Source organism: the organism of the source record quoted next, unplaced genomic scaffold, assembly GCF_019419815.1.
Source record: "Pyrus x bretschneideri cultivar Hongxiangsu unplaced genomic scaffold, Pyrus_bretschneideri_v1 Contig8, whole genome shotgun sequence".
Lineage (NCBI taxonomy): Eukaryota > Viridiplantae > Streptophyta > Magnoliopsida > Rosales > Rosaceae > Pyrus > Pyrus x bretschneideri.
Genome location: NW_025999820.1, coordinates 2,211,528 through 2,228,932, shown reverse-complemented (window position 1 = coordinate 2,228,932; position 17,405 = coordinate 2,211,528). Strand labels below are relative to the sequence as shown.

Sequence of the window (17,405 nt, the reverse complement as noted above, 5' to 3'; positions counted from 1 at the left end):
AGGCGAAGAGGGAGACGAGGTTGTGGGCGATGAGAGTTGATGAGGAGAAGAAAGTAAGGAGCAAGAGAGAGGACGATCTTAACAATCCCAAGGTTTCTAGGGGTCTCGCCAAGATTGTCTAGCGAGCCTTCCCTCTCCCACCCCCAATTCAAGGCAAATGAAAGCTAAATCCCATTAAAGCTAGTCCATGCACATAACAAACACGAGACTACACTAATTCTTAGTCCCTCCCATGAAATTTTTAAAGCCAAACAAACGCACCCTAAAAAGATAATCACTTGAGTTACGAGGGAAACATGAGGAAATCCACGTGCCCTTTCTATATAACTTTGTCCTTTGGTTACTTATTCAAGCTCTATTAACACTGGAAAGTAATTTCACCGCATTCTTTTTCTTACTTCAAGTAACTCGACTTATTGATAATCATTGGATTGAATGAATTAAGAGAAAATCCAAAGATGAAAATAAGCATCAGTTTGCAAAATGAAAAAAAGAGCGGTGAAAAATTTGTTGCCTTTGATATTGGCCTCGTCGCTTACAACTTATTTATTTTTATTTAATACAAAATTTGTAATTATATTTTTAACTAATAAAATATGCACTTTGAGAATGAAATTTTCTTTCCTCATTCTCATTCGTATGGCATGAGAACATACAACTTTCATTTTAGTGTTTGAAATGGTGTGAAATAAAAAAAGGAAATACTCTATATTTTATCATTCCCATTTTTGGTTTATCAAGTAATAGAATTAGTGAGTTTTTATCCACAGACTTCTTTTTACCTTTCACATATTCATTTCATTTTCTTACATTCGGATGGAATGAATTGTAAAGGATCAAAAGAGAGAAATTAACGTTCAATTCCTGGTATTGGTTCACACAATGGTGGCCAGTATGAGGTTGAAATACCTCTGTGAGTCTTCCCGACTCTCGAAAGAGCAGACTTCCGTGATGAAGCAGCGAGCCGATTCGTTTTTTTTTTTTTTTTTTAAAGTAATGGTCATTTTTTTTTCTAAAAAAAAAAAAAAAAGTCGTTGAATTATATGATTAAACTGTAACTAAAGTCCTTTAACTTAAAATTCATTAGATTTAGCATCTGAATAATTTTTTTTTTTAGTACAAACATATATTTTACACTAAAAGAGGGGGAGCTCGCCTAAGTTACACAATAGGTAACCTAATTTGGTATCAAATTCGTTATCTACAAAATTCAAATCCAAGATCTCTCAATTACAAGTAAAGAAAAATATCATCAGACCGTAGTCTGTAGTAGTCATAGTATCTTGGAACTGGATCCCCTCCGGATCCAATAAAACTGAGCCTGCTGAGCAGGCGATCCGGTTGTTGAAATTTAATCAAATGGCTACAAATAGAGGGCCTTCTAAAAGTTATAATAATTGTAGCCGTTGGATCAAATTTCAACAGTTCGGATCGCCTACCCAATAGGCTTAGTATATATGGATCTGGTTCCTAGTATTTTAACAATTAAATAGGGAACTGTTATTAGCACTCTACAAATCTCATTCTCACTCCTCACAAATGTATTTTTCTTTCTAAATATAAAAAATTTAAAGTACAAAATGAAATTTATAGAATGCCAATAACAATTCCTATTAAATATGAGAAAATATAAAGCATTCATCGTTACGTAAATGTCGGTACAATCCCCGAGTTTGTTAGTTGAGTGCCACATTGACTGAAAAAATCAAATCTTTTTACTACAAATATTCTAAAAATCCACGTGTCAACGATCCATCACTCTGTAAGTGAACTTTGCAACTTCACATCAGCATCTCGGCGGCGCCTGAGGAAGTCCACAGCCAAATTACGGCTTTCTCACTTTACCTCTCCGGTGTTCTGGGTCGTTTCCAAATGGGGAAGTTTTGGGGTGTATTGTGGGATGCTATGGAGGCTTACAAGAAATGGGTTAGGGACAACCAAGACTTTGTCCACTCATTGGAGTCCCTGGCCAATGTGAGCTGCTCTCTCAATTTCCCTACTTTATTTCTTGATTATCATCAAATTACGTGACTTAATCGGCATATTTTGCGTTTTCTTTTCTCGTTAATTGGATTTTTTATGCTATTTGGTTAACTGGGTTTTCAATGATATTGGAAATGGTGAAACCTGACAGTTTATTTCTTCCTTTTCCATAACCACATGTGAATGTGAATTTGTGAATGCTTCCAATTATGACGTTTGTACAGTAAAACGAGGACACATTGTTAGTGGGGAATGAGGGAAGTATTATCCATTCCCATATATACTTTAATACCAATCCACACTTATGGGAATACTATTTGGATTTTCGGGGGTTAATATGTAGCTCATACATAAGAAATTCACTCACATTGTTTTTTATGGTTAATTGTACTATGTCTCCTTTTGGTTTTCTTCTTGTTCTTTTTTAATCAACAACGCTAGCTCATAATTTGTGAAAATTCATGGAATGATTGGCCTTAAGTTGTGTTTTGCAAATTTTTGTTATCTTAACTGGATTTTGGTTACCCTGTATAGGAATTCACGTGGCTTCTACCTGGACGGTTTTCTGAATCGGAGATAGGACCAGAAGCAGGTTTTTTGAAATTTTGGTAACATTTGGCTACTTCTTGTTGTAGCTTTAAACATTGGCAGGGATTCTTTGGTTTTTCTTAGTAATTATATACATCTCTCTGGAGTAATTGTACAATGTATAAAAGTAAGTTTGGTTGCTCGGAAAGTTATCAAAACGAGAAAAGTAAAATTGGAGTTGTCCATAATCTCTTGGCTTTGTGTTTCTGAATAACAAAGTATCATCGTTCATCACAGCATGTTTAATTTATCCAAAATGTACCTTTTCAATGCTAATCTTCTATTTAATATGATCTTCTGCAGTAACTACTCTCCTGGGAATAATAACCGCTATCAATGAACATATAATCAACATAGAACCTCCTTCAGTGCATGATGGCGCTGCCGAGGGTTATTCTTTTCCGTATGCATTGTGTATATCTGCACTAAGGTATTTGGAAACGTTGGTTGAAGTAGTAGCTCAAGAGTATCTTGGTGATGAGAAGAAATGGAATTTCATTGCTGTTATGGAGGCTATGAAGTGAGGACCATTTGTTTTCTGCCATAAGTCACTCATTTGTCAAGCATTTATTGTCTTTAGGCTTCTAGTTATCGCCTCATTGTGGATTTCATTATTTTACAGTGCGCTGGCTAGGTTAGCTTTGTTCCGGAACAGTGGATATAAGATGCTTCTGCATGGAGGAGAGACACTAAATGATGAAACCGATTTGGAAGCTTCAACTCCTCAAAGTAAAATTGGCGGATTTATGAGGCCTGGAGAGCAGCTTGGGCCTGGTTACTTAAGCAATAATAATCATCGACAGGGCGCATTGAATTCAGAAGGAAGAGCATTATCTGCATTGAGTGGGTTTGGAGAAAATCCTAGGATGGTTTCAGAACCAGTGTGGTTGCAAAGGGTTCAACACCAGCACACGATTATGGAGCCTCCAAGTAACTATTCAATTCATATAAAATTTATTTACTGGTTAGGGTATGTACTTACGAGTTATTTTAGTTTCTATTGATGTAGATGTTGTTTTCATACAGCTCCAGTGGTTGAGAGGTTAACCCTGTCCACATTATGGTCTGAAAAAGATCTTCATGGGGCGTTTTACGTTTTTGGGGAAGTGCTATTTATAACAAGGCCACTGATCTATGTTTTATTTATTCGAAAATGTGGAATTCGCTCATGGATTCCTTGGCTTCTTTCTCTGGCTATGGACTTCACTGGGATGCGCATTCTTACCCGAATTACTTCATCCAGGGGTGGTACAAAAGCGCCACAGTTTCTTCTCTCTGTCTCTGAAAAGGATGAGGTTATGGTTTCCAAAACCTTGAACCTGTCTTATTTAAGCAAGTGTTTTGTTTGAAATTAGTCCCGTTGTCAATATTTAGTCTGTCACCGTAGTTGGCGCTGAATAGCTCTTTGTATTTGGCATGGATTCAGGTTAGAAGACGAAAGCTGTTATGGGCACTTTACGCGATGAGAGATCCATTTTATACCAGGTAAGGTAATGCTGAATAGGAAGTCAATGCTGTGTTTAGTTCCTTCCATTTTCTCCTTTGACATTTATACACTTATACACTTATTCAACTACTCATATTCTCGACCCCTCCGGCACCAAGAAAACTGAGACTCATAGCTAACCAAACAAAACGAAAAACATTCCCAGTTTCGTGAGTTCCATAACCAGATAGATTAACAATATGAGATTCATACATTTTCCTTCCCTTTGATTTCCACCGGGTTTCTCGGTAACCAAACACAGCCTCAGGAGACGTCGTTTCCGAACCAAATACTTAATTGAAAAGCTGTTGTCACATAATTTGATTACTTCAACATTTAATCGCTGATTGTATTTTCCTCTGCAGATTCATAAGTAGCCAAGAAGAAAGCAAAAGTGGAGCAAAAACCTCAAGCTTCTTCTCTAACAAGTACAGTTTCTTTAGTCAGCGTTTGTAAGAAGGGTCGTTGGGTTGTCGTCATTTGGAGCCCATCAGTGGTGCCATGATTGGACGCTTGCAGTTAACTTTGAGTCATCTCGCTTACAAGTGGAAAAAAATATTATTAGACTGATACACTAGTAGCATATTTAACCGTGCGGTTATAGGCGTTTGCATAGTTTTACATGGAACTCTCTCTTCTTTTTTATAATCTCCTCACATTTATTAATCCGATTTTCATCCTTCCAATTCCATATTGAATACCACCTTAATGAATACCAGGTGTTGGTTTAGTATTTTAATACCGTCTTTAGATTAGGTACGTTATTATGATTATACATTCTCTACTATTATCATATTCAAGGATGAGTAATCATACATTCTTAGTTATCCAGCGACCAAAAGAACATTTTGGGTGTGTATAGTTTTTTTACTTGCTACATATGGAAATTTCACGTTAATGTTTTTATGTCTACTTTATTATGTAATTCAATGATACAATCAGTCTAATTTTAAAGTCCAATCAAGAATCATCATTTAAAATAAGAGGTCTTAAATTTGACTCTTGTATATAAAGAGCGTATTGCTAACTTATTATGAATCATTATCGTGTGACTTGACACAAATCTACTACCTTTAATGCAAATACATTGCAAGCATGTGCTCCGACTTAACAAAAGTTTGGACTCTGTTCTTCGTAATTTAGAAAAAATTAGTTTAATCATCGTATCTTTTTGTGAATGTATTGCTGTATAAAACAAGAACAATAAGGCATCACCGCCCCTTTTTGTTTCCGTCTGATTTTCCTAGATCCTATGGTCCTATCCCTCACATAAACACTTTGGGATGAGCAATACCCATATCCAATTTCTTTGATCATCTGCTATGCCACCTCATAAAATTCTCTCACTATCCCTAATATCTCAACATCTCATCCATTGAAGCGGCAAAAGACACCAGATCTCCACCGTCCACTACTTTGAACCCCATCGGCATCACAAATCTGACAAAATCAACGGTCCGCTTTAAATACCATTGTCCAGTACAGAACCGAAGAGACACCCCTCACCTAACCGTCACTCTCGCCCTTCCGCACCATCAGCAATTCAGCAGCCGAGGAAGTCCACAGCCAAATTACCCTAAAGGGCCTCTCTCTTTGCCTCTCTGGAATTCTGGGTCTTCCCCAAATCGCACAGAAACTGAGTAGGAGGGTTTTCTGAGGGAAGTTTCTGGCTGTGTTGCTGGGAAAAGGCAGGCAGAGTCTTTGAATCTATGGAGGCTTATAAGAAATGGGTTCGGGAGAACAAGGACTACGTGCACTCCTTGGAATCTCTGGCAAATGTGAGCTCTCTCAATTTCTCTAAATTTTGTTACTTCATTTGTTGATGATTATCAAGTTATATGATATTTTGTGCTTTTTTTTTAGGTTTACTCGATTTTTTTATGCTATTTATGTAAATGGGTTTCCAATGAACTTAGAAATCGTGGCTTCTGATAAAAAAAAAATAGCAATTTTAGTGTTTTAACTTTGAATTAGAGATAGTGTTAGCTGATATAGCTGTTGAAGGTTTATTTCTTCCTTTTTGATAAAGACATATGGCTGTTAACAATTGCCATCTATTACCGTATAATCATATATATATATAGACACACACACACTCTGTGTATGTTTTGCTGATGCAATTGACATATATACTTTGGAAGCAGTATATATGGTTGTACTTTTCGGGTTTCGGATTAAGAAATACACTCAAGGTTGCATTTATGTTGTGTGGTTAATTTTCTGTCAGTTCCTTTTCGGTTTTCTTCTTCTTTATTAGCAATCGTAACTCATAATTGGCGAAAATGCATGGAATGATTGGCCTTCAATTGTGTTTTATCGTCTATTTTTGTTATCTTAACTGGATGGTGAAAACTTTGTACAGGGATTCACGTGGCTTGTACCTGAACGGTTTTCTGAATCAGAGATAGGACCAGAAGCAGGTTTTTTGAAATTTTGGTAACATTTGGCTACTTCTTGTTATAGCTTAGAAGTTGGCAGGAATCCTTTTGTGTCTGTTAGTGATTATGCGGTTCTCTCTGGAGTAATCCTACACTTTAGAAAAGTAATTTGGTCGATAAGAAATAAACGAAAGTTATCAAAATTAAAACAAAAGATTCGAAATGTACATTTAAAAGGTTTCATACCTTAAAATTGGAATAGCATGTTCAATTTGTCCAATTTTCAATTGAATAGTTTTATATCTTAAACCGATTTGTAAGTCTCTTTCCCGCTGCATATTTCTGTGAATATATGTATCATGCAATACAGGAATTGGTAATCTTTTCTTAATATGTTTTCTGCAGTAACTACTCTCTTGGGAATAATAAGTGCTATCAATGAACATATAATCAACACATCTCCTACTTCAATGCATGTTGGCTCTACTGAGGATTATTCTTTCCCATATGCATTGTGCATATCTGCACTAAAGGATTTGGAAACGTTGGTTGAAGTTGTGGCTCAGCAGTATTTCGGTGATGAGAAAAAATGGAATTTCATTGCTATTATGGAAGCTACAAAGTAAGGACTATTTATTATATTTATAAGTCAGTCGTTTTTCAAGAATTTATTGTATGCAGGATTCTGTTTATTGCCTCATTGTGGATTTCATTATTCATCAGGGTGCTAGTTAGGTTAGCTTTGTTCCGGAACAATGGATATAAGATGCTTTTGCATGGAGGAGAGACACCAAATGATGAAATGCATGTGGAAGCTTCAACTCCTCAACGTAACATGGTTAGTTTTACGAAACCTGGAGGGCAGCTTGGGCCTGGTTACTTAAGAAATAATCATGGCCAGGACCCATGGAATTTAGAAGGAAGGGCACTATCTGCATTGACTAGGTTTGGAGAAAATGCCAGGATGGTTTCAGAACCAGTATGGTTACGTAGGGTTCAACACCAGCAAGCAATTATGGAGCCTCCAAGTAACTATTCAGATTAAATTTATTTATTGGTTACGGTATGTAAGTACAAGTTATATGCGTTTTTATTTATATAGATGTTGTATCTTACAGCTCCAGTGGTTGAGAAGTTGACCCTGTCCACCTTATTGTCCGAGAAAGGTCTTCAAGGGGCGTTTTATATTTTTGGGGAGACTCTATTTATAACTAGACCACTCATCTATGTTTTATTTATTCGGAAGTATGGAATTAGCTCATGGATTCCTTGGTTCCTTTCTCTGGCTGTTGACATCACTGGGATGGGCTTGCTTTCACGAATTACATCATCCAGAGGTGGTACAAAAGAGCAGCAGTTTCATCTTTCTGTCTCTGAAAAGAATGAGGTTAGGGTTTCCAAAATTCTTGCCTTCTCTGTTCTGATAACCTGTCTTATCTAGCTTTGTCTTTGAAAATTGGTGCTGAATAGCTATTTATTTTATGGCATGGATTCAGCTTAAAAGACGAAAGTTGTTGTGGGCACTTTACCTCATGAGAGATCCTTTTTTTAGCAAGTATACCAGGTAATGCTGAATTTCAGAGTGTAGTTATTAGTTACGACTGACACTTGCCACCCTTCAACTACGAACTCCACCACCTGGTTTTTCACCCTCTCAATATTTTTTCCATGGAAAAACACTTGATTCAGCCGGCTACTAACATTACTAAAGTAGCAATATCCCTAATTTCTAATACTTTTGTTTGTGAGTGATTGCAGTGTCCATGAAGAGTTTTGACGGGTTGCTATGCTATGCTACTACTATGAGTTAAATTTAATGATAGTTTGCAGGCTTTTCTAAGGAAGAATAACTAATGTCTTCTGTTATTTTGGTTGTCATATATTTCAGGCAAAAACTCGAAAGCACCGAGAAAGTTTTGGAACCAGTACCTATTGTTGGGTTTCTTACAGGTTGGTTTACATTCCCTTCTCTTTTTTTCCCTCACATTTTATGTTGTCCGGCTACTTTTACAAGCTGAGTTTTTGATTTATTCATGAGCAAATCCTTGAACAACAAAATCTTTGGTTTGTGCAGGCAAACTTGTTGAGCTTCTTATAGGAGCTCAGACAAGGTATACTTACATGTCGGGATCATAAGATGGATACCACGATGAGTTATGCTTTTTAGTGTTTGACATCTCGTGGGCAAAGGTATATTTTGACGTGTTTCTCAAATACTGACGAATGTGTCCCATGGCTGTATCGAGTTTGTTAGGAAAGGTTCAATGTTGTCTTTAGCAACTAAATTTTTTTTATAGAATTTGTGGAAATTCTGCTGATGAAACTCGCAAGGAACACACGTATGTACAATATACCTGAGTTCAAAGGGCTCAAATCAAGATGTACGCATGTAATAAGGCTTGATTGAGAGTTTTCACGGAGATTGTACGTTGGTTGTACTTGGCATTGCAAACTTGTGCACATTCGCTGCTCTTATTTTTGATAGCTAGCGCTCTCTTTATTGTCGATGCATGGTTCATTGCTTTAAGCATATAGCCTTGTTCGCATCACAGCCCCTCTAAAGTACAATTACACGCACATTTGAATTCAAATGCCGTCGATTTATTGCTCCATCGATCACAACCCACACTATAAGCCAGGTCCTTGTGGGTAGGAAAGGAACCATCTCAGGTCCCTGAGGACAAAATCTTTCTCTTTCTTTCTCATTGTTTTTCCTCTTGTTCTTGCTCTCCTCTCTTACGCCGGAAAAGGACGCAAGGGGAATCCGGGGACCTCACAAGCTCTTAAATCAGAGGTCGGCAACACAAGATCTGTTTGGGTTCCATGTTGAAATAAGAGCTTGCGAGACAGGGAAGCAGAGAGAGAGAAGAGGGAGAGAAGAGATTGGGGTTCGCCGGCGGGAATTGAGGTGGGTGGTTGATGGTGTTAAGAACATTGGTTTGGAACTCCAGGTCACCTAGAGCACATAGGCTTGTGATATTTATGGCAAACATTCTACAGCAAGTCCATCAAAGTTTCCAAGGTCCTCAAACAATGGCATGCGTCTTGACTCTTAGATCAGAGATGCACTTTTAAGCATTGACTGGGAAAAACATAAAACATTAAACCAAGAACGAAATCACAGAGAGAAAACGATAAACCCACTAATCCAAAAGAAAACCCTGCCTACGAATGCGATATAGTTGAAAAGTTGTAGCTGACTGCTTAACATATCCAATCCACGATCAGACACTTAAGCAGCCGAATGCTTTACAAAAAATATACCGGCTCAGTTGAATTACCAAATTACAAAGTAAAAACATAGGCTTGACTAAGGATAGACACGAGGGGATGAGACCCTCATTGACACTGCCAGCGGAGAAAGTGCACAGAACATTCAACCTGCCACATTAGTCTAGTGACCGTACTTCTGAAACTCCCACTCGCTGTTATCTGATTAACAAGAAAACCACCACAAAAGTTAGGAAAGAAGGCACTGTCGTCCCATACAGACGGTCAAAGATCTAATATAAGAACAGGAAGGGGACGAGTGAGGCAAAAATCTTACCCAAGGGGCACACTTGTCGGGTCTTGAGCCATCGGCTAATGCAGTGGAAGTGGAATGCATGGTTACAAACCCCTACAGAGATAAGAAAATGTCAAGGAAGAAGTTTAGACAAATGTGCACCACATGCTTAATGATAAATACAATAAATTTCTGATCTACTATTTTCAGAACAAGAAATGATCACCGAAGTGCCCGTACAAGAAATCCATCACTACAAACACCCATTTCAAGCATTAACCAGTGGGCTCACAGATGACATCATAGGCCAGCTTCAAACAAATGTCTTAGAGGGAACGAATTGTGTTGTGGTCAAAAAGATAGTAAACAAAAATTGATTAATCGGAAAAGATACAATTACTTGATGCCCCGCCCAACAAAGAGAAGCAAGGAAAACGGAAGAAAAATCCATGGACTGACCCCATCGTCTCCACACACCATAGGAACAACAATTTTGTCTTCTCCATCTTACAATATCTCTAGATTCAATAACGCTGACAACAGCTTTGAAGGCACATGCATATAAATAAATTCACACATGCTAATGCTAGATAATTATGCAGTACAGCTCCGCAACACCACTTCAAGAAACTCTTTCCCTTTGATTAGACAAGAATCTTCCTTTCAATAACACTAGGAGTTTCCGTGTTTGTTTCTTTATATCTAAGCACCTCAGAAAAGCACTAAACACATCAAGAAAAGTCTCAACCATCATCTTTGCATGATCATGATGATCTTATGAGCAGAGCTCTTATCCTTCCCTATTAGACTTCAACTATAAAGAATACAAAGAAGATGCTTCCCAATTTTGCAGAATGTATTGGGGTAGAAAACATGGGGAAAACATAAGAAACAAATTAGATATCCGTAAAAATGACGAAGTTTTAATAATTGAAATATTAAATAATAGTGAACTTATAAGATACTTATCAATGGTGACATATCATATATACACTCTATGTAAACTGTGCTGAATCAGAATCTATATCAAGGGCATATACATTAACTTAAGAAAAACAAAATCAGAACCCGGAGTTAAACTACTAGCTATACATTAACTTAAGAAAACTAGGGTTTGAAAGCAAAAACTTACCCCAAGCAACCGTGCACTCCTCACTTGTGGCACTAGCCTGGTTTGCTTGGCACTCAATGCCTATTCACGACGAAACAGAAAATAACAATCAATAAATAAAGACTGGCATCAAGACAATAAATTTGAACAATGAAAAAGTAAGGTAAAAGACTCACAGAGATCCATGATATGGTTCCTGCAAATGGCACAGTTATCAACCACAATATCTGCCCACAAGAAGGCGTAACAACATCAGTGACCTACTTAAACACCAAATTAATCGAAATTCTCCAAATAAACCAGAGGAACTAGGGTTAAGGTTTAGAGTGGTTACCCCAAGCCCAGAGAGCTACTGCATTCCACTTCTTAATCTCAAATCGCTTGGGCTTTTTGGTCGACGAAGGACCTGCACTGCTCGAACCCTCGCCTGCCGGAATCATCGGAACGTCTGAGTCTAGTGTTGCCATTGCTTCCCTGCGAAGTCAGAAAAACAAAAACCTCAAAATCCATCGTCTTACACCAAATATCTACCAAAATTGTCACGAAAAAAAAAAAAAAAAAAAAAAAACCCAAACAAAAATTAAATTTATAAAAATCAGTAATATTTCCATGTTAGCCCCAAAATTAAGAAAATCACAGAAGTAAATTCCATTTAAGCTTACTTGCAGATCGGCAACAATAAATTACACTATAAACTTCCGGAATATCAAATCATGTATAACACTAAAAATCGATAGAGAAAGATATCGAAGAAATTACAAGAAACCAGAAACGACCCAAAACTAAGAAAATCGAAATCTTCCAGCACCTAAAAATAAAAACCCAAAACTGGGTTAAACTTTAATTGAGATTAAAATAGATAAGAATCCGAACAAACAAAAAATTGATGGAAAATTGAAAAACCCTAAAAAAAAATTAAAAAAAAAATTAAAAAAAAAAAAAAAAACTGACGTACCTAAAGAATTGCGATCGTGAGCGGCCGCGAAGCTTTTCTTCTCTCGCTCTAGAGAAAGAATCGGAGAGTTTTTCTTGGAATGAAAGACGAGGGAGAGTGAGGGGCGTGGATTATAAATCGGCGCGGGTTTTTGGAGTTGGGTCGGGTTTGTTTTGGTTGCTTTCGGATCTTGTGAGAATACTTTATGTTGACATCCTGTTTGAGAAGTTACAAAAATTTTGACCAAAAAAAAAAAGTTGCAACACAATGTTGTCATTCCGACTTGTCTTATGAGTAAATTGTAAATTGTAAATATGCCCCTGAAGTTTAGTGGTTGTTTTATTTTGGTTCTCAATTTTTCTTTCCATCACAAAAGTCTCTAATAAAAACAATAATGATGTCATTTACAAAAGTTTAGGACTAATTCACTTCGGCATATTTGATGTTTGGAAATGGACTATGGTGTTGATTACGTCATTGAAGAAACTTTTTGGACTGTATCATAGTGTGAAAATGCAACCTATGGAGAGAGACACAGAGAAGGCTAACATCTGCGTGTCTCAAATGAGATGGAAGAAGAGATGATTCAGGTTCTAAGCTACAATTTGTTTATTGCAATATGCATATCATTGCAATATCGAAACAAAAACTTAGATTGATAAAGTGATACACATATAACAAAATACTTGATTATATAATCTAATGAAATCGGTTATAATCGATTTTTTGAATTTAAATTAGTTTTTCTAGTTAGGTCAATTCAGAAAATAAGTCCAAATTGAACCAATTGATTTGGTTTGGTTGTTTTTGTATGTTCTTCCAAAGTAATGCATTACATTTCAGTAAGTAGATTTTTGGGCATTTTAAGTCAAAGTAGAGAAATTACTAAATGCTGTGCAAAATGTGGTCAAGTGTTACTTGATTTAGTGATTTTGGTTAAAGTAGGGAAATTACTAAAATGCCTTGCAAGTCTGAATTTTTTTCTTTTTTATCATGTAGTGTATTATAGTTATGCCAAGAAATTTATACGAGGCCACAATCAAAGATATGTTCATATCCCATTCCACAAGGTATCATCATATACGTCATGTATATCATCAATCAATCAGTTAAGCCAAAATGGCGACAAAAATGAAGGGGTTGAAGTCATCGAGAGGCAAACAGATAAACCATCATTCCTCGACTACTCATCGCCTTAGAAGCAATAAGCTCTTGGTTTTCAACCAGATTGTTGTATATAGGTTCATAACAGTAATTAGAAAGCTTGTAGATTAACAACTAAGGCGAAAAGAAAGAAATAGAAATTTAAGAAGGAAGAAAACTGATTCCATTCAATACAACTCAGAGTAATAACACAGTTATCCCTTCTGCCTATTTATAGTAATGAGGTAGCTTAATAAGTAAGCTAACCTCCTAACTAACTATATCTCTAGGATCATGACACATGTCATTACATCTTAACAACCATAACTAATGCCACATTCGCACTACATATCATATGATAGCTCAATATCCCCCCCCCCCCTCAATCTCAACCGGGGAATCCAAGGTTGAGATTGGTACAATGATGCAGAAACAACCATAAAGCCCTTTGGCAAAGATATCAGCAACCTGATATGTGGTCGAAATATAATCAACCTGCAAATCACCCTTTTGAACTTGCTAACGCACAAAATGAAAATTTGTGTCTAAATGTTTTATCTTAGTATGAAAAACCGGATTAGAACATAAGGCTAGAGCATGCAGAATGGGAGGTGTGGGTAGAAACACTTACGAATCCTTCAAGAGTAATCGTAACCAAGCAACTTCAGATGCAACCTGAGCTAGAGCCTTATATTCTGCTTCAGTAAAACTTCGAAACACACTTTCTTTTTTCTTAGATTGCCATGACACAAGATTGGGACTAAGAAAAATAACAAATCCAGTTGTAGAATGTTTGGTAGTAATATCATAGGCCCAATCTGCATCATTGAATGCCAAGAACTCCATATTGTGAGCAGCAGAATAAGTGAGACCACATTCAACAGTGCCTTGTAGATAATGCAAAATCCTCTTTACCAAAGTAAAATGAAGCTCAAAGGGATTTGACATAAATTAAACCCTCTTTTTATCAATTGTAGTATAAGTATAAGTAGGGATCGTTCTGGACCGGGGATTAGGAGGGATTGTTAATCACTTGGAAACTGACTCAAAAACGTAAAAACAATATAAAACACTAAACTAGACTCAAAGAATGTGAAACTAAACGTTAAAACACTAAGACAAATCAAAAGACTCAAAATGCTTTAAAAATACAAACTAAATTGATTTCTAACTAAATTGAACAATAAAGTAAAGGGGGATTGAGTTTTGGACGGAATTAAACTAAATGAACAAATTGCAATTAAAACATAATGTAAATATGAAATTGATGAAATGAAATGAATGGATGCTAACCAAGGGGTTCATCTCCACACATGTTACGCTTTGCATAATAAAAAGATTTCTAATTGCATTTCAATAAACCATGAATTCTTAACGCTCCGGGTTAATTAGGTCCGCTTAAATTAACCGTCAAGTTTTCCTTAAGTTAATGAATTGGATGATTGCATACGACAACCCAAAGCATTCCTCACAAGTTCCCTACATGAATTGCATAATAGAGATACAAGCAAGAATCATTAAGCAACGTGAAAACTATAAGTGTTGACGAGGCATTCGTTACTATGATGAGCATGAAACTCGTGCCAAGAATTCATTTAACGCGATTGTTTATAAGCAACCTCCACTACTTGTGAATATAAGTTCATAACGATTAGGTGAAATTCACTTATATTCTAGCGTCATATTTATGCATGAAAATTAAGCGCGCATTCTTAATAAACTTTCATAAATAAGTTATCAATCAAACGGTTAAACAAATTGAATTCACAACTTATGAAATGTAATTAAAAGTACTCAAATCATATTGCAAGCATAAACATATATTTCGAATCACCCCCTAGCTAAGGGGGGTTTAGTTCCTCATACAAAACAAAGAGAATTGAAATTAAACATTGAAATCAAAGAAACGCCTAAACATTCCAACAACTCAAACTTGAATTGTATGAACGTTTAGGCACTCTTCTCTTCCTCTTCGTTGTAGCATAAGGTCTAGGGATAGTTGGTTGGGGGAATGGAAGTGTGGAATTATGGAAATGGAGGAAATAGAGGAAAAGTAGACGGGGAACCCAAAAACAACAACAAGGTTGCTGTTTTTGTGTTTGTGTTGTGTATGAAAAATATGAGATGATTTGGTGAATGGAATGCAAGGGTATTTATAGGAGGAGTGGAGATGTATATGGCTATTTGTTTAATGTGTTTGTGTAAATGTGTGTGAATGCATGTGTGTTAGGTGTAAATGTGTGTGAATGCATGTAAATGTGTGTGAATGTATGTAAATGTGTATGAATGTATGTAAATGTGTGTGAATGCATGTAAATGTGTGTGAATGTGTGTGAATGCATGTAAATGTGTGTGAATGCATGTAAATGTGTGTGAATGCATGGCAAAGGGCTTTGTTTATGTGTTGGCATGGGAATTTCTGGTTCTAAGTCTTTGTTTGATTGGGCTAGGTCCTTTGTTTTATGTTCTAAAGTGCACACAAAGCTTTAATTTTGTCCAACACTTTGGCTCCAAGCATAAGCTATCCATTCTTGGCCCAAAAATGCTCCAAAAGGCTCCAAAATGCACTTCTTTGCTCCTTTAGCCCTTAGAACCTGAAATCATACGAAAATGACTTAAAACACTTAAAGAACTAAGAAACAACAACATAAATGCACGAAAACAAGCTAAGTAAGTCGCCTAAATATGCTCCTATCAGATTCTCCCACACTTAGCTTTTGCTAGTCCTCTAGCAAAACAAAACGATAACATACAAACAAAACGACACTAAACAAGTAAAACACAACTTAAACCTTCCAACAATCGTCTTAGGGATTTCCAATGCACATGACATGTTAAAAATCATCATTCCCACAAATTTTAGTCATCTTCACACTTAAGTACATTCTTAATCATCGTCACCACATACTATTTCACAATTAAGCATTTAAAACCATGTTTTGAATGTAGTAACATGCCTTAGAGAATTTGCTCAATTCCTTACAAGATATGCACTCGATTTTCACTCAGATTTTCTGACTACACACCCTACATTAAGTATATGTGAGAAGATTGATGTAAATATGAAACTAAACACTCACATATGTATATCACAAAGAAAGCAATTTCTGGAGTTAATAAGCATGTTTAGATATGATCTCATGAATGGAATGCTACTACTTAGACGCGAGAACCAGTGACACCATATGCTCATACCAAGTTCAAATTCCACAAATTGAAACACATAACACTCAAGATTGAAGTCACGGGTTGTAATGGGGTTCGAGGCGTGTGGATAACAATGAAGGGATATGGAAAACAAAGGTTCTTAAAGAAATAGTGAGCAAGGCAATTGATCAATTTAGAATTCTCTTTTGAATGAAAACATCAACTTTTGAACAAAAAGGGAGAATTTAGACAATTTAGGGCCAGAATTGGTGTTTTGAACCCTTTATTCAATCACTCATTCTTTCATTTTTTTCAAGCTCTTTTTTTTTTCTTTCTTTCTTTTCTTTTTTTATTTTTCTTTTCTTTTAAATCTCAAAACATACTTAAGAACAAGCATTCATTCCCCCACACTCATTTTCTTGCATAATGTAACTCAAAAGGAATTCATTTAAGTCATGCTCACTATCTTTTAAGAACAAGGGTGTGGATTGTCCTAAACTAGGCTAGGTGAGGAAAATGTGGGTTAACAAAGAATAAAGGCTAAACAAAGCTCAACGGGGGTAAAACTTACAACAAATACGAAATATGGGAAGTAAGGCTATTTGGCTATGGTGGTGGTCACTACACAACTTCTTCTTGAATATGTGTTATGCAAATCAATAACATGCTTTGAATGAAATGGGCATGAGTTCTAGCATTTGGAACTATATGATGAAACGCCTTCTAAGTAGTAACCAAGCAAAGAATAATGAGATCATGCAACGACTTTAGAAAACAAGAAATCACAGATTATACTCTCCAAAGAACGTTATAGGCTCAAGTCTCTCAGGGTTGTAGCGTTTGTTTGAGTTCCTTCCTTCAAACATGTTACAAAAATGAATTTTTTTCTTTTATGATTGCATGTGAAGTCATACATTATAACCATAACCAAGCATATACCAAGAGTAAATCAAACTTTTCTCTATGTTTATAACTCTTTTTCACAGTCATGCACTTACAAACCAAATCCTCATCATTTTGTTGGAAGGTGACCTACGACCCAAACACACAAAAACAACTTTAAAACAACTCTTTTTGGGTTTTTCAAAACAATTTTTCAAATTTTTATGGGATTTTCGAATTTTTAAGTC

At 36.2% G+C, this 17,405-nt stretch overlaps 3 protein-coding genes across 8 annotated transcripts; 2 read left to right on the top strand and 1 right to left on the bottom strand.

Annotated features, from left to right (window-relative positions):
• The first annotated feature begins 1,709 nt into the window (after positions 1 to 1,709).
• LOC125473111 (peroxisome biogenesis protein 16-like) lies at positions 1,710 to 4,773 on the top strand. Of its 4 annotated transcripts, none has more exons than XM_048575458.1 (7): positions 1,710 to 1,974; positions 2,518 to 2,575; positions 2,875 to 3,091; positions 3,206 to 3,501; positions 3,598 to 3,866; positions 3,998 to 4,056; positions 4,423 to 4,773. In XM_048575458.1, the coding sequence occupies exons 1-7, from the start codon at positions 1,873 to 1,875 to the stop codon at positions 4,511 to 4,513; spliced, it is 1,092 nt and encodes a 363-aa protein (XP_048431415.1). In that variant the 5' UTR covers positions 1,710 to 1,872; the 3' UTR covers positions 4,514 to 4,773. The 4 variants fall into 4 exon arrangements, with proteins under 4 accessions (XP_048431415.1, XP_048431418.1, XP_048431417.1 ...); XM_048575461.1 differs by having other exon boundaries at positions 1,711 to 1,974; positions 2,875 to 3,001; positions 3,194 to 3,501; XM_048575460.1 differs by having other exon boundaries at positions 1,711 to 1,974; positions 3,194 to 3,501; positions 3,998 to 4,061.
• Positions 2,543 to 8,873, top strand: LOC103964643 (peroxisome biogenesis protein 16). 3 transcript variants are annotated; one of them, XM_048575455.1, is made up of 8 exons: positions 5,341 to 5,835; positions 6,420 to 6,477; positions 6,841 to 7,057; positions 7,159 to 7,463; positions 7,554 to 7,822; positions 7,932 to 7,999; positions 8,324 to 8,385; positions 8,510 to 8,873. In XM_048575455.1, the coding sequence occupies exons 1-8, from the start codon at positions 5,767 to 5,769 to the stop codon at positions 8,569 to 8,571; spliced, it is 1,110 nt and encodes a 369-aa protein (XP_048431412.1). In that variant the 5' UTR covers positions 5,341 to 5,766; the 3' UTR covers positions 8,572 to 8,873. The 3 variants fall into 3 exon arrangements, with proteins under 3 accessions (XP_009375864.2, XP_048431412.1, XP_048431413.1); XM_048575456.1 differs by having other exon boundaries at positions 5,345 to 5,835; positions 6,420 to 6,493; XM_009377589.2 differs by lacking the exons at positions 5,341 to 5,835; positions 6,420 to 6,477 and adding an exon at positions 2,543 to 2,591.
• Positions 8,874 to 9,579: 706 nt separating this feature from the next.
• On the bottom strand, positions 9,580 to 12,166 carry LOC103964642 (RING-box protein 1a). The gene is made up of 6 exons (XM_048575462.1): positions 12,007 to 12,166; positions 11,386 to 11,525; positions 11,228 to 11,278; positions 11,073 to 11,132; positions 9,983 to 10,054; positions 9,580 to 9,867 (listed from the first exon to the last, which is right to left on the bottom strand). Exons 2-6 carry the CDS (start codon positions 11,516 to 11,518, stop codon positions 9,830 to 9,832), a joined length of 354 nt encoding a protein of 117 aa, XP_048431419.1. The 5' UTR covers positions 11,519 to 11,525; positions 12,007 to 12,166; the 3' UTR covers positions 9,580 to 9,829.
• Positions 12,167 to 17,405: the final 5,239 nt, after the last annotated feature.

Coding starts and splice junctions, on each gene's coding strand:
- LOC125473111 (XM_048575457.1), top strand. CDS start 1,873: ATGGGGAAGTTTTGGGGTGTATTGTGGGATGCTATGGAGGCTTACAAG. Junction 2,576..2,874: donor GGAGATAGGACCAGAAGCAG/GTTTTTTGAAAT, acceptor GATCTTCTGCAG/TAACTACTCTCCTGGGAATA. Junction 3,092..3,193: donor GCTGTTATGGAGGCTATGAA/GTGAGGACCATT, acceptor ATTATTTTACAG/TGCGCTGGCTAGGTTAGCTT.
- LOC103964643 (XM_048575455.1), top strand. CDS start 5,767: ATGGAGGCTTATAAGAAATGGGTTCGGGAGAACAAGGACTACGTGCAC. Junction 5,836..6,419: donor CCTTGGAATCTCTGGCAAAT/GTGAGCTCTCTC, acceptor AACTTTGTACAG/GGATTCACGTGGCTTGTACC. Junction 8,000..8,323: donor TTTTTTAGCAAGTATACCAG/GTAATGCTGAAT, acceptor CATATATTTCAG/GCAAAAACTCGAAAGCACCG.
- LOC103964642 (XM_048575462.1), bottom strand. CDS start 11,518: ATGGCAACACTAGACTCAGACGTTCCGATGATTCCGGCAGGCGAGGGT. Junction 11,279..11,385: donor AGTAGCTCTCTGGGCTTGGG/GTAACCACTCTA, acceptor TCTTGTGGGCAG/ATATTGTGGTTGATAACTGT. Junction 11,133..11,227: donor GAACCATATCATGGATCTCT/GTGAGTCTTTTA, acceptor CGTCGTGAATAG/GCATTGAGTGCCAAGCAAAC.